Below are 25790 nucleotides of genomic sequence, written 5' to 3'. Positions count from 1 at the left end.
AATGAAATATTTCACACTAGTTGGTCTGAAGGCATAAGTATGCGTGTGTGAACACTATCGTTATGTACATGTTAACACGTGGACATTTTTGCAGCCAACAGATGTGTTTACAACATTTGAGTGTGTGTGTGGACAGGGCCCGCCCCTTCTAGTTTTGTATTACCTGACCGTATTGATAAACATCCAGCAACTTGTTGCTTTATGCTGCTTCATGCCCCCCCCCCCCCCCCCCATAATCACCCTTCTACCCCCCCTGTCCAACATCTCTCTCTCTTCTTTCCTCCTTTCCTATTCTGTCCGGTCCAACACAAAAAATCCTCAAATACGATTAAAATGAATAAAGTTTGGCCTCGATTACAAAAGGGGTTTATTCAGACATACCTCTGGTTTGTCAGAAGATTCATAACCCCTGTTGTTAAAGTAAAATATGTCCAACACAAGAGGCCTTCAGCTCTCATCTGTTTGCCCAGCTGTTGGACAGGACAAGTTAAAAATAAATAACTAAATAAATAAATAAATAAAAAGAATTTTAGCAATGTTAAAAAACATGCAAAGGTGGGTAGTAACATGTTGCATTTAATCAGTTACATTTATTAAAATAATGTTATACATCAAAGGCTATTTTTACACCAGCCACGTGTTGCGCAACTAAAAACACGCTGAACAAGGGTTCTTGAACGCGCTTTCAGCATGTGTTGTTCACACTGGACTGTCGCTACTCTATACAAGCGCAAGTACCTGCAGGAATAGGCTTGGTGTGAAATGTCGAAGCGGTACAAATCTCGTAAATCTTGCTCCAAGCTTTTTCTTTCATAGCTTTTCCGATATATGAAAGACTTGGTTTCATAGAAATTCTTCTCCATGTTCAATTTTCAAACGGTTGGGACTTCCATGAATTTAACGGGACGGCATCTTTACATCACAACCAAATCTGACTTCCTGATTGGTCTAAGCTAGAGTTTTAAATGTGGAAGCCTCAAACGCACATTTACACATGTTTACCCAAACTTTCCATTGGAAGTGGTCGCACACGAGTTTCCGAGGGTGGTGTGAACGTAGTGTAAGAATATTTTAGCTGACAAGATTTATTATTAAAATAGTACACATCTCGCAGGCTGCCCATTTCTTTTCCCACAAAATTAGTCTCAGCAGAACATTGGGTAACAAGAATGTACTGACAAATGCCAAATGTTACGATTTCTGCTGATTGTTGTTGTAGGTTAGCTTCCACAGTAACACTCTCTCTCTAACCCTCCTAAAAAATGATTTTTGCAAAACATATTGAAATCTTAGAGAACAAATTCGATATTGGAATTCTTGAGAAGCAAAATGGATGAGTGGTGGAGTATAATAACACAATACCAATTACCTTGAAGTGAGAAGAATGATCAAGATAAAAAAAAAAGTTCAAATGTTGTACATCAGTATTGGCAATGGGTCTGCTCCTTGAGGCTCCAGAGTTACATTGATTTCCCCCATCATGGCTTTATTGCATTAGATAAACATAATATGTTCATAATCTAAATAAATAAGGGGTTTTAAGTTTACATTCATCCAAATTTGGTTCATTAGATTTTAAAATGACATCTAAAATGTTGCAAACAAAGGCATTTTGTGGTCCACTGTTCTTCCAGAACACACATAGTTCCCACACTAAGCAAAGTGATCAGATTCCAAATCAGTTTGGTTGTTACTGTCACTAAACACATGTACAATTAAAACGTTTGCCTCATTACTACAAAGTACACACAACATGAAAATATAGATAAGGTGCACACAGTTCTAAGCAGATTCTCAAGCATAAATTTGGTAAATCTATTAGTACAAAAGTATTTTGCATATGGTGTATATTGCTCCTTGTAAGTGGGGATATTGCACAGAGCATTTTTAATGATAATAATAATGAATGCATCGATTTAATCTACGGTAAGTTCTGTATATTATTAGAATAACCAAACTGTAAACCACATATTCCAATGTCCTGCTGCACAAACAATGTTTAGTGAAAATACTAAAAATATATAATTGGATTTGCCTCCATCGTACATATACATTTATATATTGGACTTTAAACACCTAGGTTAAGGACAGTACCAAGGTAAAAGAATGACAGCGCCCTAAAATAGACGTAAGAAAATGGCATTTTCTGTTGCCTTTTTTAAATTTAATGAGCAGGGTACAATGGACATGAAAATCAACTTCTATGCATCACTGTATAAACTAAACCAAAACAACCTAATATAAATATACTTAGTTTCTTTTTTGTAATATTTTCTTTAAATGCAAAAAGGGAAAAAAATTACTATTATTATGTAGCATAATGAAATCCAAAATGCTTAAAGTAGAGCTTCAGAATGCTGTCTAGGTTTTTGTTCTGTTAGAAAAAGGTTCTAATGGTTCTGTTGTTGCAAAACCAAGGTATTGGCAAATATCCAGCTATTGGTAAATACGTCTCAAAACAAATTAGCAATAATTCATTATCTGCATCCTTAACCCTTTGACACCTATTGATGCAAATTCGCCAATTCTGCTCCAAACCTACCTTAAAATAGCATAAAAAAGTATTAAGGAGAGTTGGTTGATTTTGATCCTTGCTTTACTATGTTTACTGTGTTTTGCTTGATTATTATTGTATTTTATTACCTCTGTATTTTGATTTGATTTTATGCTCCTTTTGTAAATCACTCTGAGATTCTTTCTGGAAAAAGTGCTATATAAATAAATATATTCTATTCTATTATAGTTGATTCCTATGTAGTTTAGTGGAACATGAAAGTGTTTAAATTAAAACAAAATTAAGTGTGTTTCCTAAACCCATCTTATTTGCACAAATTGTGGGGGTCTGTCAAATTCTTTGAACTGTTAATTTTCATATATTGATTAAGTAGTTTTTTCCTTGACCTCACATTTTATATTTGCTTTTATTTTATTAAATGATACACTCTGAAGTGCTGTATTGTTTAAAATTAAAAGTTTTATTATTATTATTATTTTTTTTTGTATAAATCTGCTGTTGGTGGAAGGAACCAGGACTTGTTTTATGTGCCTTTGAACTGACTGTCACTAAAGGATAATTTGCAAATATCAAAATCCTAATAAAAATAACTACAAAATCCAAACAAAAAAGAAATTTTTTAATAATTAAACCATCTGAAAGGCATTTTTACAATCTATGCCAAGGTTATGAAAGGACAGTTTCAGTAAGTTTGATTATTCAGTCTTGACATTCTTTATTTATGCCTCAGTTTACTTTTGGTAAGAATGCAGACCTTTGTAGGTCTGCACAGAGAAACTTTGTGCAAAAATGCCTTAAATAAATCACAAAATTGAAAAATGTAAATTAGAAACACATTAGTCTTGCTTGAACTGCGTTAAATAGATTCATTTCATTGTTTTTCAGACGTACATGCCATCACCAGGACTATTTAAAGCAACAACAGATGTCAAGATCTTCTTTTCATGTTTTCATGCATTTAATTCGTGCAAATTTATAGACTGTAATCCTTCTGTGTTATCCTGTTTTTCAGATCCCTCAAGTGAGCTACGCCTCCACAGCCCCAGAGCTGAGCGATAACACTCGCTATGACTTCTTCTCCCGTGTGGTTCCCCCAGACACCTACCAGGCGCAGGCCATGGTGGACATCGTCAAAGCCATGGGCTGGAACTATGTTTCCACCGTAGCATCTGAGGGGAACTACGGAGAAAGTGGAGTCGATGCATTTATTCAGAAGTCCAGAGAGGAGGGTAAGTCACCATTCGCTAAAAATATATGTAAATGTCCTTTTTTTTGGGCCATTTTTTAAATCATCCTGATTTGTCATTTGAAGCTTGTTGGCTTGATTGAATGCCAGATGATCTCAAAAGGTGTTTTCTAGTTTCTCTGTGCAGGCAGTTAGAAAACTGGACCAAGTAGTTGAAAAAAGATCAAAAAAAATAATAAACCCGTACCTTCTTTTCACTTGCTTATGTGGTGAACAAAAAAAGTATTTGTTTTGTGAACAATTGTTCTTTGCACGTAAGAAACTACATCCTGAGAAGATGATACAAATATGGGAAAACAAGCAACAGGGTGCAGAGGGTGGATGCCTCTCACTCAGACCTTCTCTGCAGGAGAATTTAATCTCCAACACTCAGACCTCCGTGCAACAGCATCCCTGTCACATCTGCTTGGCTTCAGCCCTGGCTTATCATCAGACATCCTGTATCTGGACCAGGGGGGTAGTGTACTTTTACAGAGCATGCGAGTGTGTCCGGCTCACTGATGTGCTGTAAAATAAACAAACAGACGGCGTTCACTTTAGCCTCTATGAAATAGTCAGGGTTTAACTTGTTTTCATTTTATCGCTTTTGCTCTTTTAAGATCCCGAAGAAAAATCTTGATATTTCAGGCTACAATTAAAACACTGTTTGCTTAATTGTGACCAACTTTGCAAAGTCTCACTTGGAAAAACTAGAAGTATAATATTCTGTGTTGACGCACACATTTATGTGTCTTTAGGGTTTGAAATGATATTAAGAGATAAGTGGTACTTTTTGAACTTTTAAAAAATAGAGAGCAATATTTTACTTTAAAAAAAAACTGCTGATTCTGACAGAAAAAGGTATCAAGCAGGGATGTAAATCTATAGTAATCTTATACGAATGGTGTGTGGAACTGCACTAAAATGGCCTGAGGGCATATTTGATCAGTGCTTTGGCTGTAATATGTTAATTCTTATCCATGCCTTGTCTGGTATCCCAAATGTCTCTGTGACCAGAGATACGAAGCCGAAGATAAACCACGGGAGGTTGGAATGTCACAGCATGAAAGATTAAACATCTCTTTGCACAAATATTTGACATTCTAGTTTTAGTTCTACATTTTTTTAAAGCGAGTCAAGGGGGCGGACTGTGTTTTATTCATAACTTTAAGAATATTTGATATATAATTCAAACAGTTGACAGGAAAACAACAACTCCTCTGGCTAAAACCAAAGACCACGTGGATAAAATCAATATTTGGAGGTAAACAAATTGTGTCAAGGCATCATGTCTTTAGTTTTTTTTTTGTTTGTTTTTTTAATCTTTATCTAAAGATTTTTTCAAAAGTCTATATGCAAAATCGAGTGTTTTCTGATGCAGGTTGTTGCAGCACACAGTGCTAACAGGTACCTCAGTCAAAAACCCAGAGGTGATTGGTTGTTAAATACGCTTTGCACTTGTCTGCTCTCATAAACAGATAAATAATAAAAACAGCCAGATCTCAGCTGGCCAGATGATCCATTTCATTAAGCAGCCAAATACCACAGTGAGTTGCAGTTTCAGCAACTGAGCAGCGCAGAAGCTGCACACAGCTCTGCTTCGTATTGAGACGAGCTGAGTCCCATGTCTGACTGTGGTTTTATCAATCAGGTTATCTGTGCAGCCAGATACTTCTTTTTCTTTTTTTACATCAATGACCACACAGATTCCACAGCAAAAAGAGCGCTCTTTGTCTCAACTCCATACTACCTGGGTGGAAACATTTGTTTTTTTACTGCATTTCCTGCACCATGCTGAAGGGATATGCCAAAATATGTGGTGTACTGTAGTCTGTATAACTATAGTGCTTGTAGGGCATCCTATCTAAGTGTCCCTGTGCCTTGAAAATACAGGGTTGTTTCAGGAAGGACATCCAGCGTAGAAAACGTCCCACCAAACCACCAGTAAATTGCTGTGGCAGCCCTTTACAGGATAAGCTGAAAGGTGACCAACATCATAGAAGGTTGGGAGTTACCGTATCATTTGTTTTAGGTGAATCAGTCTGTTTTTTTTTTACATAATGCAACAAAGGTTTTGGGCGTTAAAGCGTTCGTGAGCATGGATAACGTGTGTTCTAGAGCTACTGTAAACATTTAATAAAGTCTGTCTTACCGAAGGAATTATCTGGGACTCTTTTGTTTCACTTAGGCAGGGTGTGGTGGCTTCTGCTACATGAGAACAACCGTCTCAATAAATCCATATGTCAGGGAAAACTCCTGTTTTTTTCTGTAAATAGCAGCTTTATTTGTCTTTTAAGTAGAAGACCCTAATTGTTGATAACATTTGAGTGTGTGTGGACAGGCCCCGCCCTTTTTGTACTACATTTGAACTGTACCGTAATGATAAACAACCAGTAAACCTTCTGCTCTATGCTGCTTCATGGTTTACCCCCCCCTCTCACTATCACCCCCCCCCCCCTCTCTAACATCCCTCTCTCTTCTTCCCTTCTTTCCTTTTCCGTCCGGTCCAACACCAAAGATTTCCAAACATGGTTGAAATTAATAAAGTTTGGCCTCAATTACAAAAGGGGTTTATTCAGTCATACCTTTGGTTTGTCTGAAGATTAATAACCCCTCTTGTTAAAGTAAAATATGTCCAACACAAGAGGCCCTCAGCTCTCATCTGCCTGCCTAGCTGTTGGACAGGACAAGTTTAAAAAAAAAAAAAAAAAAAAAAAAGAAGACCCTTATTCGGTTTTCTTACTGGTTTCTCTCTCCCCAAAGAAACCTTCCAAATATATTTTTTGTTTGTTTTTCATTAGTTTTTAGCTTTGGGCTTTTAACTAAATAAAAGTTCCTTCAGCATCAGAAAATGAACAAAACGGAAATAATCAAAGTTAGTGTATGCATTTTTGTCTGTCTGCAGCCCGGTACCAAATGGCCCACAGCCCAGTTCTGGTCTGCAGCCAGGGGGTTGGGGACCTGCTTTACACCATTGCATCTGACAGTTTGCATTGGAGATAACTTATTTCATGAAGGTTTCTATGTGCCATTTTCTGACCTAATTTGATCGGTAAAGCATGTTGGCTTTTTGAAAAAAATCCAGTAGCTTAATGAAACATGTGACTGCATTTCTTCTTCTTCAAAGCGTGGCCTCTTGCAGCTTGATATATGTTTGTAATCTGTAAGTGGGTATGTTTGCCAGCAGCTTGGTAAGGTTAAGGACTGGGTCAATGGTGCGTGCTCTGGAGAGACTCGTTTAGAAGTTAAATAACACAAGATGTGCTGAATCTGATAGAATTTGAACCCAACTCATTTATCTTTCAAGAGGAAAGCAAATGAAGCTGGAAATGTGAGGATCTGTGGTGTGAGGCCAAAACTGGTGGATGATGCAGATGGTACCCCAGAGGCAGATGCAGGTGAAAACACAATCAAATTATAAGGAGTGACATGAATTTAGATACACGTCTTTGTCAGGTTCTAGGACTTCCATAAATAACATTTTATTCAGATTTCACCCTTTATTGCACAATTTATGTGAAGAGAATGTACAAAATAAGAATAGTTTTTTTGTTTTTATCAATAAGTCTTTAATAAGTACACTTTATTTGAAATAATCTATAAACAAATCATCTAAATAATGCAATGTTTTTTTTTAACATTATACCTTTATAAAGGTCTGCACATTAAATCATAAATTTATCATTGTTACATCAGCCTGTGGGATATTTCAAAATGTGGCATAAACTGTGACAAATGGTTACCTTAAGGTTGTGTCACACTGCCGCTACAATTTGCGCTCAATTTCAGTCTTTCGTAATACATGCATGATTTAAGTAATTTACGATGGTTTTTTGCATCTCACAGATGTCTGTCGAGGGTTTTCGCCCGATGGGTCTTTACGTGAATTCGGTTTTGAGTTGTTCAAAATCTTTGGTTGGTTAAGAATTAAGTATTTTATGGATATTTTACGTAGTTTATGTGCAGTTATTACATATATCTTACATTGGGTTTGATTTTTGCAAATTTTTAACTATGCAAAACTTATGTCTAACGAACATTTCCTGCATGTACCACTGATGTTTAACTTTTATATCGCTTAAAAGTGGAACATATGTTAAAATTGCATAATTGATGCACAATTTACCAATAAATTGCATTTAAACAGTGCAATAATCACACAAGGTTCAAGCACGATTTGGCATGTGTGACGGGTATATAAATCGGTCGATCTTTCACCCCTATCCCACTCCCCCCGTCTGGCTAGTTCCGGCTGAATTAGAACTGGTGCAGATCAGGGGAATCCCGCAGGACCCACAGCGCCGCAGTGGGTGCTGACCATGGTCCTGACAGGATGTGATTTCTGCCCAGTGCTCTAAATGTTCAGCGGCGCGCGGGTTTACGTGTTCTTTGCTTGGTTTATTCGTGCCTCTTCCGTGGCTTTAATGTGGTTAATTTGTGATAAATCTCTAAAAATTTCACTTAAAGAACCACAACTTTTCTCACTTTTTCCATGTATATTCATGTATGACAAGTTTTTATCCGTGCAATATGCACAAATTATACATAGTGGCTGTGTGACATGCCCTTTAAACGGTTACACACATGCTAAAATAAGCTCTACACATTTGACCAATCAGCCCTTTTATGTAGATGTCCCCCTCCTATGTAGACGAGGATCATTTGGAGTATAATTCAAGACATGTTGACTTTGATTTAAGTGTTTTAAATGATTAATCAAATAATAATAGAACTGCTGCAGTGCAATGGAAATATTGTAATGTATGTATGTGGTTGCTGGAAAATTTTAGTTTTGTCTTAAAACTTCCACGTGGTGTGTAAACAACAGCAACTCCCGCCTCTCTATTACAAATTTGGCCATTTACTGAAAAACTTGCATTTAAGTCGCTGCGCTGTGGCCTTTTAGGTTATGTGAATGTAGTCTTATCTGCATCACTTTTAGAATAATTAAAACCTTTTTCTTGTAGCTAAATTACTTAGTCATCTACATATTACTTTTAAAGTGAAATTGTTTTCTTCCGCCTTCTAAACCTGTAAAGCTATGTTCAATTCTAATACTCCTTTTTCAAACATTATTTATGCTACTCATCACTTATGGCCTTATTGTTGTGAGAAAGATTGTCACCAAAGGCTGTTAACCTTTATACATTTTATAGTTTATTATTATGAAATGCCATAATTTGCATTTTAATGTGCAATTCTTGTTTCCCAATTCCGTTGGTTGTATATAATAAACCACATTCCATAATCATACATCCCATAAAAATGCTTTACTGTTCACCTGTTTGCAAAAAACTTTTATCAGTCCCAGATTTCTTCTTTCTTTAGTTTGATTCACGACAGTTTCTAAAATAACAAAAAATCTAAAAGGAATTTCTCAAGACATCTGTGAAACTTTTTTATTTTTAAGAAACAATATTTTAGCTTTTCCCCCCTTCCTACCTGTTGAGATAGCAGCTGGATTGTCATTTTTACAGAAAGATTCTAAGAAAAGAAAAGCTTTTTTTCAGCATGCTGTCTCATTTTATCTTCTTTGTGATCTGAGACTGTCTTCTGCTCTCAAGTCCTCAGTTCTGCAGTAGCTTTGTACTGTTTGTGCCTTTTGGTTCTTTGAGTGTTCGGTCCTCTGAGGTAATGGAGGATAATACTTTGTGCAATTTTTACTCTATGTTAAAAGCACAGCAATCTTCTTTTTAATGGGTGGATCCCAGCAAAATCTGTGGTCAACTGTTAAATGTTTTCACTAAATAAATCTGAAAAATACTCGCTTTTTGGAAATATGTGTCTATAGGTATTTGTATAGGTGTATAAACACATGTAAAATGTTCAAACTAAAATAACATTCAGCTTTTTGTTATGTGTTGTTTGGACTAAGCACATACGAAGTCACATGTATGTTACATATTTAATAATAGCTCAGCCATAAACAAACTTTTACAAGGACCCAAATGTAAATTGCTCCGGAAAATAGTTCATGTTTAGTCTATTAATCTACTAAATTACTAACAAGCATAACTTCCCAAACTAAAGCGTCAGCACTCTGTAAATGGGTTGCTTCAGCAGAATCACGTATGTAAAATTGTTTCCTTTTTTAATTATGATTTATGAGCACAAAAAAACTCTAACAAACTGAGCAAAGCAAAGGAGAAAGAACTGATGAGTTAATGTCCCTTCACCTCAAAATATGAAAACCAGCAAATCCCTGTCAGGCTAAGACAGCTGCCTTCCCCGGCTTCAGGCTTTGTTGGGTTCTGATATATGTTGTGATGGGCTTCTGGAGGTTATAGGCACAGCCTATTTAATTTCATTTTAATTTCATTTCCCTTTAGGGATCAACAAAGTCTTTTTCCGTTTTATACTGTAAATGACTAGTCAGTAGTTGCCTGCTATTTTGTTACCTGTTTTATTTCTAACTGGTTTTACTTAACTTTTATTGAACCAGGAAATAAACACTCAAGTTCAAGTTATGCCAGAAGGCAGCTCATTATCAGTGTCTGCAAACAAATCATAAACAACAGACACAAAACAATAACATTTGCACATTGTTGGAGGAACATAAAAGATTGCGTTAAAAAAATGCTCTTTTGTGAGTGTTTCATTGGCTCAGTGAGTCAGTGCAGGAGAACAGCTGGAAAAAAGGAAAACCTCTGAGCTATTATTCCGTTGAATGACTTTTTACTTTTCTGGATTTGAAATATTTTGAGTCATTTTGTTATGTTATACTATTTCACATTCCACACCATGTCTTAGGGCGACCGTAGTGTTAAAGGTAGAGCGGTTGACCTTTGGTTCACGCTCTGCCTGCCCATATGTTGAAGTGTTCTTGAGCAAGACACTGAACCCCACATTGCTCCTGGTGGTTATAAGTTGGCGCCAGTGTTAGGTTATGCTACCCAGGGTCCGGCCGGACTGCGGGTGCCGTCGTAGCATTCTCGATCACTAGCAACCTGTCCAGAGTGTATCCCTCCTTTACCCGAGAGTAACCGGGACAGCCTCTGGCAATCCCACTGCCCCAGCGGGTAAAGAAAATGGATGGAAGTTCAGGACGAAAATCCTCGCATCGAGCAGCCACATTGGATTTATTTTTCTACCCTTTGATTGAGTCACTGAAAAGCTGAGACTCAATGCTGAGTCCCTGATTGGTTTAAAAGCCTTGTCAACCATGCCGCGCCCAACGCACAAATCGCGCCTCAGGATCTCAGATTTTTTCTGTACATTGCCTTAACATTGAAACTCGACGCCTCTGACACACAAATTGTGTGAACGCACCTTTAAAGTATACGTCATTTACCATTCATCAGAGCATATTTTCATATTTGATTGAGCCTTACTTCTTAAAATTTGTAAAACCCATCCATCTTCACTGGAAATAGGTTGCAGATGTAGTAGTCTTAGCAAAAATGCCCAAATCTCCATCTCCACAAAAACTTCCTCCAGCTCTGCCAGGGGAACAACTGAGAGACATAGTACCCTCCTGAGTTTCCTTCTGATGGGATACGCACAGACCAGTTAGTACGTGGACTAATAGTTCTGAAGCTTTGCCTTTAGGATTAGCTCCTTCTTCCCTTGCTGCACCTGTCTGTCTGTCAATCTCAAGCTCAATCTTTCTCTAATGTATAAGATTGCTAGATATTATAACTCCTTCAGTTGGAACAGGAGTTCTCCACCACTGTTCCACAACCAGTACAAAAACCATAAGGAATTCCCCCTGTATTCGCTGGGATTGGGAACCAGAGACACCCGCGAATTTGCAAATACATGTCAATCACCACCAGTGGTTATTGGTTAACAGATCTTGCCAAAGGTCAGATGAAGTCAATCAACAATCTTTTGGCTTGGGTAGACTGATGGACACTCTTATGTTGAAATATGGTGTTTGTTTTTGAAAAACTATGAATAGCACAGGATCAAGGAGGCCATTCCTCCCTATCCTGTACTTTCTTTATAGTCATTTCTCAAATGGGTGTTTAATTTGCCCAAAAGAAGAAGTCCCCAGTCATAGCACTTTCTGGAACCCTTACTAGAGACATCAAACAGCTTGTTTACTCTGTTATGCCGTTTGGCTCCAAGCCGAAACCATAATTTGAGATCTGTTCCCAACCTGCAGTGACATGACCCTCTTGTTCACCGGGGTAAACCTCAATACATAATGACTGAGCTGGTGAGCAATCAGCAAACCCACACCAGCTCACCACCTTTCACCATGAGAAAATCCAAAGAGGAAGAGAATCCAACCCCTCTGGGGGAATTGGGTTTCAAATGTGCCTGGAGGCAAGCCTGACTTTCTCAGTCTCCCGCACAGGCTCAGCTGCTTTTTCTCTCAGTAAGGTGACATTCCATGTCTGATGTTCGGGTTGTCCAAACACCCACTTTTTAACTGTTGCCATAATTTCCTAAAACTGGCCCTGTGGGGTTCTTCCAGCAGGTGGTGGTGCCAACAGGAAGTATTTGCCATAGTAACTTTCCCAAACCCTGCTTTGTGGTCTCCTCCTGGCAGTTGGTTCTTCGGGTACTTTAAAAGTCAGAGAGGGGATTTTTGCTGCAGATGTGCAAGCAGAAATGCTGTTAAGATTTCACCTCAGATTCCCAGTTTGCATTTATGTCATTTGTCTCTATCAGGTTGCAGGGACTTACCAACCCTGCATGACGGAAAAATCAGGAACTCAAGCAAACTAAACTGTGATCTATCTGCGTTTACTTTATCCATCTGAAATGCACTGATTATTGTGAACAACCCTATTATCAAACAATAAATTGACATTTTCCCTCAAAGTGAGATGTTGGTTTGTCTACAAAATATGTAAATATGACATTTTGAGTTCAAACTATTAATGCAGCTATGTGGCGAGTTAATGAATGGGCGTTGTTTTTTGTCTTGAAACCATTAACTTTGGCTGCATGATGAGACTTTCACATAGGCATTGCAGCAGTTCAAAGTGAAGTATTTATCTTTTGAAATTTAGTTGCTTTTGTGTCTTGACTTGAAATACAGCTGTGTATTTTGTGTTTGTGCCAAGGTTTGCCGAAGTAATACCATCAGTGAATAAAAAGTATCACAAAATGCATAAACCTTGAGGTAGTGCAGCTCTGCTACAGACTGTGAAGAAATGAGACAGGCAGAATATTTTGTGACACGGTAGTGAAGGTTTTGATACATTTCCAGCAGTACTTGGACAGCACGTGCATACCAGTTCTTCACCTCTGGCGCAGCAGAATAAACTGCCTTAATAATGTGCTCTATACCTAATTAGAGGAAGTAGTTTATATCTTAAACTCTTTATCTGATCTCTCTCCTCAATTAAAAAAAAACTCACTATGTGAATTCTCATGGATAAGATAAAAGTCTCTGGGTTCAGCAATTTTACCACAGCGCAGAAAAAGCTATTTCATATAGCTTAGAGGGTTGACTTTGATTATTATCTCATTTCCAGTGTGGAGGAAAATGTAATTATTTTTTGTGAAATCTAAGTAAAGGCTGATATCCCGTTCTTGAAGTCAGGATATGGGAGTTAAAAAAAAAGATGTGTAAAGTAAAAAACCTTATAACAATTTACTATTTTTAACTCTTTTAAAAAAATATTCATAAATTATAATAATTAAACTTGAATTTAACACTTCCGTTTTTGTGTAGTTAGAAATTACATTTATTTGGTTAATTTATAATCTGGCAGTCATTTGCAACAAATCATGCATGTTTTTTTCTAAATAGAAAATGCTAATTTTGTCCTTCAATTCAACAATATAACAATAATAGATCCCTCCTTATAAGTGATTTTGGCCTCAAGTACAATATATTGAAGAGGGAGACCATAAAATATTGTAACAAAGCAGAAATGTGTTCCTGGACTCTGTAAATATATAAATAGTGAATCAATTTTTTCTGAGGCAGGAATCTGTGGTGATATCAGAGCAAAGTTGCTGAGGGATGTGCCTCCATGACCACTTGCTATGTGGTTTCAAGAAAATAGCCATGCCAACAAATGTTTGGAGTTGATCCATCAAATTTGAGGCCAGAGTGTAACTAAAGTCCCGCCCTCTGTAGGTTTCATATGTACCGTTTCCTCCATAATGGCAGAGTGATCAATACAAAACTAGACTGATGTTTTTTTTCTCCTTCAGTGACAAGAACCAAAGTTTAGATCTTTTCATTTGATAACAATTTAGCAGAGACTCCAGAGGGGAACACCTGTAGTTGCTCCTTGCCAAAAATAAAGACAGAGACAACATTACCAAGCACTTTTATTTTCTGTAGATTTTAAAATCAACACATCATCTCACACGGATGATTTTACATGAAGAGAAAAGGCAAGGAAACAACACAGGAGGAAAATCGAAACAATATCCAATTGGATAACACTTCATTTAACAGTACAGTACTTAGATGATATTTAAGTGGTACTTTGGTGTACTTACTAGGTACTTAGAGGGTATTTAAGTGGTATTCACATTGTACATGACATGGTACTTTTGTGTACCTACTATGTACTTACAGGTTATTTAGGAGTTATTTATGTACATAGTACTTGTTTGAACTACATAGTACTTGTTTGTACTTACTGGTTACCTAGAGGATATTTAAGTGCTACTTACATGGTACTTGTTTGTACCTACTAGATACCTAGAGGGTATTCAAGTGATATTTACATGGTAAATGGCGTATACTTGTGTGGTACTTTTCCACCTTCCTTGAAGACCCAAAGCGCTTTACAGTGCCAGTCCCATTAACCCGTTCACACACACATTCACACACTGATGGCATCTCCACTGGCAAACACTGGAGCCACCCTATAACCCCCAGAGGCAATGCAGGCTTTAGTGTCTAGCCCAAGGACACTTCGACACACATGGGCGGGCAAGGCATTAATCAAGCCTACCGTACAATCTTCCAATCAGAGGCTGACCCCCTTACTGCGGCGGACATGGTACCCTGTAGCCACTAGATACTTAGAGGGTATTTAAGTGGTATTTACATTGTACTCTTTTGTACCTACTGGGTACTCACGTGGTACTTGCTGTCAATTTTTGTGGTACTATGGGTTTATACTTACCTGGTACCTACTGTGTATTTATGCTGAACAGTACACACTGGATTTTTACATGTTAAGTTAGAGTGTGTCTTGTGGTACTTCACACATGTAAGGACAAGGTAAGCACAAATAAAGTAGCTTGAATTTGTTAAGTTATTGTAAGATTCATGGTATGTAACAAGATACTGGGCAAAACTATCTTTTGTTTACAATGAAGCTGGACTGTAAAAGAAATTCAACTCTGTTTCCACTCTATTACATGGTAATTGCAGACATAAAAACCATATGTGCATGAAAATTGATAATGTGTTACCAGTGTGCACATTATTGTTCTTAATCTGTCTGGATTGTTGCGAAAAACTACTACAGTTACATTTAAAAACTCATGGAGAAAGTGGACATTAGGTCATAGTTGAGCAGATGAAGCTGCAGATAGTGGGTTTTGGTATTTGGTATTGACTATTCTATCAAAGTTTTGATTACATAAAAGTATATTTTTGGTTATTAGGTGAGTAACTCCAGTCTTTTGAGCCAAAACACCACCCCAGCCCACAACACATTGAACTGCTCCATCAGTCATGTGACCAAAGGAGCCGTGAGTTGTGTATGTTTCCTTTTCTAACAATACAGCGCGGCATGAGTAGGTGATTTTAGAAAGAACGATTTTGTATTTTTAACCTTCCACAATAAATCTGTTACCTGAACAGTTTTTGATAGTTTTTGTTTTAAGAATAACAGATGCTTGAAAAAAAAATCACCAATAATAAAAGACTAGTAATCAGTATCAGTAATTGGTAATGAATATTTTATGCGAAAAGTAATTGGTATCATATGGAATTTTAAAAGTGTGGTACTACCCGCAAGTCTTTCTGTTACCAATTAAGCTTTTTTTAAAAACACAATTGAATTGAGTAAAAAATAAAAAAATGAAAAACAACAACAACACATTCATTATAAAAAAAGAGAAACACTGTAATGACTGATTTACACTGCTTGTCGCTGCATGCCCGGCATTGCACATATATATGAAACCGTACCACCATTTAGCATTTGGCAGAGCAATTACAGGGCAGACAGCAATTCACATATTTAAATGCCAACAAAAGCACAGGTTTGTCATGAGGCATAAGTCGGATTTTACATACTCGCAGTTCGTTTTATAAATTTTTCATTACTGTTTAATGACTCTGAGGGAAATAAGCTCCAATGCAAACATGTTTTGAGCAAACGTTCATTTTATTAAAGGGATTGCTCAGATGTACTGGCAGCAGTGAGAGTTTCCAGATCAGCAGAACAGAAAGTAGGCAGAGAGCTGCGATAGGGGCCAAACCAAGTGTTCAACTTTAAACAGACATTCAGATGTAAGAAAGTGAAAGACCCACTGGTAAATTGAAAGGTTTGCTTTCTGGCTCCTCTCTTTATTCACCACAACAGACCACATTAACCACATAACAGCAGACACTGCTCCAATCCGCCTGTCGATCTCACCCTAGATCATCCCTCACTATCGAACAAGACCCCAAGATATTTAAACTCCTCCACTTGGGGCAGGAGCACTCCACCCACCCAGGGAGGGCAAACTACTACACTATCCAGACGATTGCATAAAGAAGAATAATGTTGTTTTAAATAAAGCATATTGTAACTAAAACCACAGATGCAGTTGTAGCTTATTCTGAGTGAGAAAAATGTGAAAAATTTCTGTTGTACGTCAAAAAAACAGCCTCAGTTGTCTTGTATAGCTATCCTTAATGACGTAAGACAGAAGCTTCCTTTTGGATCTGGAAGGCATGCGTAATGATGCAGTGGCTGTCAGTTTCCCTGCCTGTAGGCACATGTGAGCCTAAAGGAAAGGTTGTCAATTTTCCAGTCAATTTGTGTTCTATGATCAATGATGTACACTAATAAAGAAGTGACTGAACCATGAATACATTGAGTAGCTGAGACTTCAACCATGCAGGACGAGCTTCCTCAGAGCTACTCCTCCTCTGCATTAACAGAGGGGAGAATGCAGCTGAGGTGGCTGTTAAGTATCCACGCCTGACACCTACCTGATGAGGTATTCCATGCATGTCTGGTGAGAGCACATCTCCTGTGAGAAGAGAGGCAGGGCAAACTGCAGCGGTTCTATCTTCTGGTTGGTTTGGGAATGCTTAAATGCCTGAGAGAATTGAGCCATTTGGAATTCAGCCTGATATGTACGGTTATAATTTCCAAAAATGCACAGATTATTTACATGTTCATTGTTTGATATTCCCGCGGCGTTCATAACCAAAGTTTGTAAAGCTTGAGAAGTATTTCCCAGAGTGCCTGTTACTCGTAAAACACGTGTTTTTACTTACTCTACAGAAATCCTGTGATTATTTGAAGGCGCTGCTGCTGCCATTTCACTTTTACCAAATAAACTGCATTATCACCACAGCATTTACCATATTTGAACTTCACCAGTAAACAAAACAGCACAATTTATCTTAATAATTCCATTCAATCCTTTTCAAGGTGACTCAATTGATGTCTGTGAACCTCTAAAAGTAAACAGCTCAAACTACACTTGCCCATGAACATAACTTCGTACTTTGAACATTGTTTGTTGTCAAACTGCAGACTAAAAGCACAGTTTTGACTACATTTAAAGTAATCTTCAAGATACTTTCCACTCTCCATTATAAAAATGGCCTTGCAGCAAAGCAAAGCAAAACCAGACGAACCGGGGTTTGTGTTTTCACTGACCTGATCTGTTACAGGAAACTTATCTCTCTTCAATTTCACACTAACAGACAAATTCAGCTTAATTTTCGGGAGCAGAACTGTAAACCTGATCTCCAGTCCTGAGCTAACCCATAACAACAGCTTGACAAAGAGAACCTGGATGTATTTAGACAGTGAAACATAGTATTTCAAGCTGGCTTTAAGGTAGAGCAGTATTATGAGAAATTGTGCAATTCAGGGAGCCCTGCATTGGACTTTCAGTCTGTTCAGTGTGTCCCTCACCTTCATCCAACTGTAGCAAGGATAGGCTCCAGCAACCCTGCAGCCCCAGGGATTTAATGTGATTTCTTCAAGATTTCAGCAAATGTTTTATCCTGATGCACATCTATGTACATCTCCTGAACATAACATTGAAAAAAAAGATAAATTAATCCCTCACATCAATTATTATATAAAAAAATTGTATAAATTATTATTCTGTCACCACGCATTAGCATTTCAATAGTATTTTGTGGATTTCTTTTAGGTACAAATGAGTATTTGTGGACAAAATTGAGTATTTTGGGTAAACAAATTAGCACATAAATAGGCTAATATCTTCAATTCCTACGGTTTTGTGACTACAGAAAGTGAATTTGTGCTCATTTGTACTTTAAAAATCCTCCTTTGTGCCTACAAACTGCTATATGGTGAATTACTGAATTGTGGTTCAATATCCTAATTTGTGCACACAAACCCTAATTTGTGGCCGCAAATTATTAATTTAAAGGAACAATTTCCTTTGATTTTTGAATATATGTTCAGGGCTCCGTACACATTAACCCGGATTTGCTTTTTTTGTATTGTACAATTAAGCCATTAGTCACCTTTATCTGCAGTGAATGCTTGTGTTTGTGTTGTGTTGTGAACTGAACGGCTTTGTCGTATATTTTTAAAGTGAAAATCTTTTTTTTTTTAAAAGATGTTTAACAATATAACTTTATCTATGAAACATTAGCGTTAATTCGTTTATTGTAGAAAGTCTGTAAAGAATGTTGCTGGTCTTGACCCTCCCTCATCTGAAAGCTTATACAGAACCAAAAGCTAAAGGGTTTCCTAGTTTATTGCGACTGCACCCCCAGCTTAAAGGTAGAACTGGATGTATAAATCCCCACACCAAACTAGTCTAATAACTTCTCAGTTCAGATCACCTGCATTGATGTTCATTATCACAGTTCTCATATTTGGGTTGAGTCCAATATCTGTCACTCTTGTACTAGGAATGTCAAATGACACTATAAGATGTCTCTTGCCCTCATTAGTCTCAAATATTTTCTGTCACATGAGAAGTAGCAATAAAAAAATTATGTTTGTTAAATGTGACTTTCTCATTAACAGATATTTAAGAGAAAATGTGCCTGTGACTCATTTATCATCAGTTTAATGTGCAAAAATAAAATAAAAAACAGTTAAGTTGAAGTCAACAAACCACTACTTTGGATTAATCAGGTGATGGTGCATTAGTAGCAAACGATTCATTACCCAGCAGTGAACAGACATGAGACAATTAGCCATCTGAGCGTTAGAATAGATCAAATGCTATTTAATAGATAATTGTTAGTTGGTGATTAAGTACCAATTTAATTACACAAAAGTAAAAAAACGCATATAACTTATAACTCTTAGCTGATTGTTAACTTAAGGAGTTAAAATTGGCAAAAACAAACTTAATTGTCATTTATGATATTGTGGAGGATTACTATTTATTAATTATTACTACTATTGTTGAACCTTTTGAGAATTTGGTAGCTTATAATAAACATTAAATAGAAAACACAGGATTTAATGGAAATAATGTTTTTTAGAGGTACCAGTCTGGTTTTTTACATGTCTCAAACAAGTTTGGAAGCAATTGGGAATACCCCAACGTTTCTAACGTGGCTAACGAGTGGCATGTCACAACAATTTCTAGAGTTACTTTGAACACAGTTAATAATGTCGGACTGACTGACAAACTTGTCTCTTACTCTTTTGTCACACTGAACACGTCTTATAGTTCGGTGCGCCTTATGAAAAATTTAAAACATTGAAGGCGTGGCTTATAATCCAACGTAAACTCAAGTGCGGAAAATACAATATTTTTCAGTATTTTTTTATTTAAAAATTCTTATTTTCCTTATCACAAATGTTCATACAGAATCCACAAGTATTTATTTTCCATGGAACATTTTCATTTTTGAACCGCTGGTGGACAAATCTATTGCGACTCGATGTTCAAGTCACTAACAATTTTATTCAACAAAACATCACTTGAGGCTTTTTTTTTGGTCAAAGCTGGAATAGATAGGGGTAAAGTAGTGAAAAGAAAAGAGAAAAAGGCTCACTAGAAATAATCTTATCGACCCATTTTCACATTTCTACTTTCTGGGGTTAAGTGGGGCTGGAGCCAATCCCTGCTGTCACAGGTTGGGACACAGGGTACAATGCATTACATTTATTCAGAGTATTCTGAGTGACAGTGACTTCTGCAGAAAAGTTACAGTCCCAAGTCAACCTATCATGCATGCTAATGGAGTGTGGAAGGAAGCCAGAGTCCAAGAAAAAAAGTGCACCGAAAACAAACCCAGCTGGGAAACACGACCGTTCAGAACTAGAAATAGTTGATTAGAACAGAAACTCATTAAACCATGACAAGTTGGCTTCCATACATGTTTAGAACTTAGTATTCATAGACTGTAACTGCAGTGTTTTGATGTTGACGGTGCCCTATATAAAACAGAGAGCAGACATTTTGCTTTCTCACCACTTCGAGTAAGTATCTTGACAGTTTTGGGTTTTCGAGATGAGGACAAACACACCTATTAGGCATTTTCTTTGGAGAATAGACTGTAACATTTTTTTGACTCAGCAAATCTTCTGATGTTTTTCAGTCTGTGCACACAAAAAATACAGAAACTTCGTTTTGTGAATTTCAAATGACTGTGCACTTTAGATACCGTTTGAGTACACATACTGCAGAAAACACTGATCGAACGGAGTATATAAAGGTTGTAGGTGTGAAAAATGACACAGATACCTTACATAATAAAGACAAATGGCACTGATACAGAGGTGGAATAAGGGCTATTTATCTTCTCTCCAGTAAAATGAAAGGCATACCTGTGGTTCAAATAATGAACAACACCTAACAAGCTCATCTTTCATAAAAAAACAAACATTGTTTATTTGTGTTTCTTTTACGCTGCGCCAGCTGGACAGGTTCCAATTTGAGTCCTTTAAGGTACTGTCTGACGGGGAGGAATCTGGTCACTTTGCTGCATCTATATAATAGTCTTTGATTATTAAAAAGGGCCAGTACATTAGAGCTGATCTTGTACCCATGATGCATTTCTTCCAAGCCCCTTTCCTTTTGAGCACTGAGCCGAGTGCACAGCATCAGTGACACAACAGCAATCCAGGGACACTGGGGAAAGATTTAGTGTCTTGCTCTAGGACATTTTAGCAGGGTGGCGGCTGTAACAGGGGATTACACAGAGGGCTTTTCATTTCAGGGTCAGCATCCCCTGATGGTTTTAGTCCACTGTTTCACAGTGAGTCCTCCCTGTGTTTCCCCCCCTTAACCTCCCAGCATCTTAAAAGGCAAAGCACAATCTGTGAAAGATGGATAATGTACCAAAGTTTAGCCACTTTCTGGGGTTCATCTGAGGGAAACCCCTACTTGCCTTCTGTTTTTTGTCTTTAAATGATTTCCACTGATTCCACAAGTTAGGTAAGGATTAAAGAATTTACTGTATTTTTTGGACTATATGTCGCTCCAAAGTATAAGTTGCAATAGCCAAAAAACAGATAATAAAGAAAAAAAAATCACGTCACACTTTTGGGAGAAATCTATAACAAAATAAGGTTACAAGAACAGATGGACAATCAATAACATGCTAAACTGGCATTCTTGATTGCAATTTTAGCATTTGGTGTTCACACTGTCCTTACCTGATGCTACCACATTTACTCACAGTTAGAAGAGGCTTGGTATGAAATGTCAAAGCAGTGCAAATCTTATGAATCTTGCTTTCACAGATTTATTTTGATATATGAAAGACTTTGTGTCGTATAATTACGGCCAGGCACAAACTGCAATTAATAATTCCTCCTTATGATCAATTTTCAAACGGTTGGCACTTTAATGTTTAGAATAGAATGCTACCCATAAGTCACTTTCAAATCAGAGTTCCTGATTGGTCAATGTTTGTTTAACTTTTAAAAATGTGTTCAGTGAAAGCCTATATTGAACGTAGAGCCTGGAAACAGGTTTATATTATTGTGTGGCAACAGCAAACATAAGTTTTGAATGTGAAAGCCTAAAACACGCATTTACTCGAGTTTGCACAGACTTTTCATTAATCGATTGTATCAATTGTATCGATACCAAGGTGGAATATTGATACTAGCGTGATGAGATCAATACTTTCCATACTTTTGTTGCAGTTTTTCTTCAGTACGTACAGTAGCGAGTGTGAATTTACTTACGGAGTTTATGCAAGCGAGGTGTCCATTTGTCTGCAGTGTTACCAGATTGGACACAAGAAACACCCAATTTGAGCAAACGGCATCCCGATTTGAGGGAAAACGGGCCAATCTGGCAATACAGTGTGTAGCAGCACAACAGCCCCCACCTCGCTGCTGTTCACATTTAGCCCCTCCCCTCCCTGCTTCTTTGGAGAGTCATTATGGAGTCACATGTTTGCACGCTTTGGTCAAATTTTTATTTTATTTTTCAATTTTTATTTAACTTTTATTTCACCAGGTGAGCTATATTAATAACGACCTGGGACTGTTCGTTATATTTGGGGTTGTACTGTTTGTGTTTTTATTTTTATTTAAACCACCGAATGGTTCCCAAGCGTGGCATTACACTGCTGCTAGTGACTAGTGAAATGGTGTATATCCAAAACTACTCTATAATCAAACATTTCAAGAAAAAGGGACCTATCAATATCGGCAACACTATAATTACTTGGTATCGGATTGATGCCCAAATTCCCAGTATCGCCCACCCCTAATGGTGTAGTATGCAATTATACTACACCACTGGCAAAAAAACTCGATTTATACTCAGAAAACTACAGGTAATTTGAATAAATAGTTGGACTAAAAGTGCAATCGTGTTCCCTGAAATTTGTTATTGCTTGGGTCTCATGTGATCACTAGTCTGTGATCAACACCGAGGCTAAAGAACAGAGCGTTGATCTGCAGCCACGCTTCATAAAGAGAACTATCAGTGTATTAATGGAGCCGCGCTGCTGTTCAGAGCAGATGGCCGATCAGACTCCCCGCACTGGCTTATAATTATGACCCGACCCTGTCTGCTCCTTCACAACAAAAAGTGTTTTAAATGCTGGTCAAAGGACTTTTTGCCTCATGCAGCACATTTCTGTGTGTGTGTGAGTTTGCTGCTGCTTCCTTTTACAGAACACGCATGGGTTATTGGGAATTCTGCATTGTTCAAAGGGCCGTTCACATTGACGGATGATAGCAGAGGATGGGCTCTAGTCCCATGATGCAACTTTGAGCTCGATGGAGTGGATTATAGTGAGTTGGTGTTTATGTAAACCAAAACAACATTTTTATATGCAGTTGTTGCACATAGTATCTTGTTTTTCTTCATCACCCAAAAGATCAACAAATCTTCTCACCTCTTTTATGGAAGCAAATGGATTTTGGTTTAATGTAAAACAGCACATTTTTTGCACCATTAACTTCTTCCACGTTTTTATGGATCAAAGCCTTCGCTAAAAACGCCACATTTCAGAGGCTGGATTAAAGAGCCTGTCCATTACCGCCATGATTACCGTGATTTGCAAGACTTTCATTTAAGTCAGTACATGTACTTAAATTCTCATATAGAGGAAAATTATGATGTCAGTATTCAATGAACCTTTGCAATTTTCACAGAGACTAACCAAACTTCTGCATTTTCAGTGCCCTCCTTTCATTTGAGTCCAAAGTCTTCATGATTAGCCTTGGAGTTGTTGGCCATTTTTTTTCCCCAGCGTTTCAAAAGAAAATACCTGACATCTCCAAAGGTACATTGTAGAAACATCTGCAGCGTCACCACATTACATACTTCCTTCGTGTCCTACAAGGATAGTTAGAGTTTTGCTGCAATCAGTCTCAAAGCCGGAGAGTAGTCAATGTTTGTGGAAGCACCGTTTTACCCAAGAGTGCCGCACGAAAGAAAAAAAAAGAATATGAGAGACAATTAGGAGAGCGGAAAGTGAGGCTGACAGCGAAGAACTCAGGAGAGGCCAGTAGTCTCCTGAGCACGGAGTATTTTTAGAGGTGCCTCTCAGATTGAAAGTGTTGTACAGAAGGCATTATGGGAGACATATAGAGACTTGGAAAGTTTTTCTGCAGTGGAACAAAGATTTGCAAGATGGCACTGCTTGTTCTCTGTTCTAAAACATAAAAAGATTTTTTTCAAGATGTCATCTGCTGATTTAAATATTGTGTTGAAGAAGTGAAGTTTTCAGTCATGCCATGGCATTTCCTGCTTTAAGAGAGTACGTCGATATGAATATTTTTTGAGACAGACCAAAAAACAAAATTCCCAGTCCTAAGAACATCTCTATTTAAGCAGTTTTATTGAAATAGATAAGATCTGCAGGGTCCTGGACACCTGCTGTGTGAGACACAACCCACCAGGTATGGTTTTCTCCCCCATGCAGGGGCATTCCCTTGATGCTTACAAGTCACTGGTTACATGACTGAGCTTAAGATAAAAAGGTTAAACCTCTGACCAATCCCCCAATATGGTTGTAAAAACACAGAAACAAAGAAGAAGACAGTGTGCTCGACCCTGCCCCTGACTGTTGTTACTGTAAAGGTGTCCCCCCTCTGCAATTCAATTCAATTCAGTTTTATTTGTATAGCCCAAATTCACAACAACAGTCGTCTCAATAGGCTTCGTACCGGTAATTATAAAGTGAACATACAGTCAAAAGGATCATAAATGCGTAGAATTCAATAGGAGAATACTAAACTTTAACTAAACAGACTAAACTAAATTGGGCAGCAGATGAGTTTCATGAAGTTGGGGGACGGCTGGGGGTGCAAGACGAGCTGGAGGCAGGATTTACAGCCAGGTGTAGGAGCAGCAGTAGAGACAAGCCAGGGACAAGATACTTGGTCAGGTAGAGGAGCACGGACGAGCCAGAGGTGAGGACCACAGCCAAGTGCAGGTGCACGGTCAACCCAATGAGGAAAAGACAAACATTAACAATGTTGACTCAGACCAATCACTGCTTAGTGACCATTTCTGGTTCCACCATGATGACATATCACGACTGAATTGACTTCATTTGGTTGGAGTCAGAAGTAAGACATTTTCTATGGGTGACATCACTCACTCGGTCCAGTTCTCATATACAGTCAATGATTATGACCAAAAGGCACAAAAACCCCCCCTAAAGTTTAGAAATGCTGCATTCAGCAGGTGTGAAGAGATTTTCGCTGACCTAAACACCTCTACTGCATTGTTTTTCCCTCGTACAAGATATATTAGATCAAAAAATCTTTTCACAGTGGTTGTTGCCTTTCTTGAAATTTCAACAGACAACTCAAGGGGCAGTGCCTTAAACACTTCTAAACTGAGAAAGCAAAGGCATATTCACAGATGAGCAGATGCTGCCACATAGAACGAAAATATCAATTCTATCTTAAAAACTAACAGAAATACAGCTGTATTCCCATGACAGGGCTGGAGCAGAATGCAGCTACTCCCAGAGGCTGGCTTTGTATTCCCTGGCTCTCTCTGGAGTTAAACAATGCTGCAGCCAGTTGCTGTGATGTGAAAAGAGAAGAGACGGGAAGGATGAGTGTTCCGATTCCACGCAGCAGATGTTGAGGGAACAAGGGGCTTCAGTAGCAGTGAGGCAATTACATTCAAATGTAATGATTGATCGATTTTCCAACAGCATAGTTTACTGCTGTGCAGATGTCAAAATTAGCATGAGGTACGACAACGCACAGAGGAGGAAAGGCAAACTGCTTCCCCAGCTGAATCAAAAAAACACTAAAAGAACTTAAGTGACACTAAAAGTAGATTTTATTTGATTCATGTTTAAAAGTATAATCTCAACAAACAAGATGCTCCTGTACAAACACCACATTTGGTTAATGATATGGATAATTACTTAAAAATCAATATTCCTGGATGTAAAATGTAATCTTGGTTTCTTCAAGGGAAACTCCATAGACTACGGGGCTTTGCTCTTATTTTCAGAATTTTTAACTTACAATTTACGTAATGATCAATAAAAACTCTGTTTATGTAACA

General features: G+C 37.7%; 1 protein-coding gene across 3 annotated transcripts in view; it reads left to right on the top strand.

Moving 5' to 3' along the window:
- Positions 1 to 25790, top strand: part of LOC101164479 (metabotropic glutamate receptor 4) — a 232881-nt gene that overhangs the window by 162083 nt on the left and 45008 nt on the right. For all 3 annotated transcript variants that reach the window (XM_020704800.3, XM_004070921.5, XM_078950365.1), the window contains one exon: positions 3528 to 3744. In XM_020704800.3, coding sequence (XP_020560459.1) covers positions 3528 to 3744 — 217 coding nt within the window. The remainder of the gene's footprint in view (positions 1 to 3527; positions 3745 to 25790) is intronic.

Source organism: Oryzias latipes, chromosome 7 (assembly GCF_053564925.1).
Source record: "Oryzias latipes strain Hd-rR chromosome 7, Olatipes_Hd-rR_3.1".
NCBI lineage: Eukaryota > Metazoa > Chordata > Actinopteri > Beloniformes > Adrianichthyidae > Oryzias > Oryzias latipes.
This window is presented reverse-complemented; position numbering and strand designations above follow the sequence as displayed.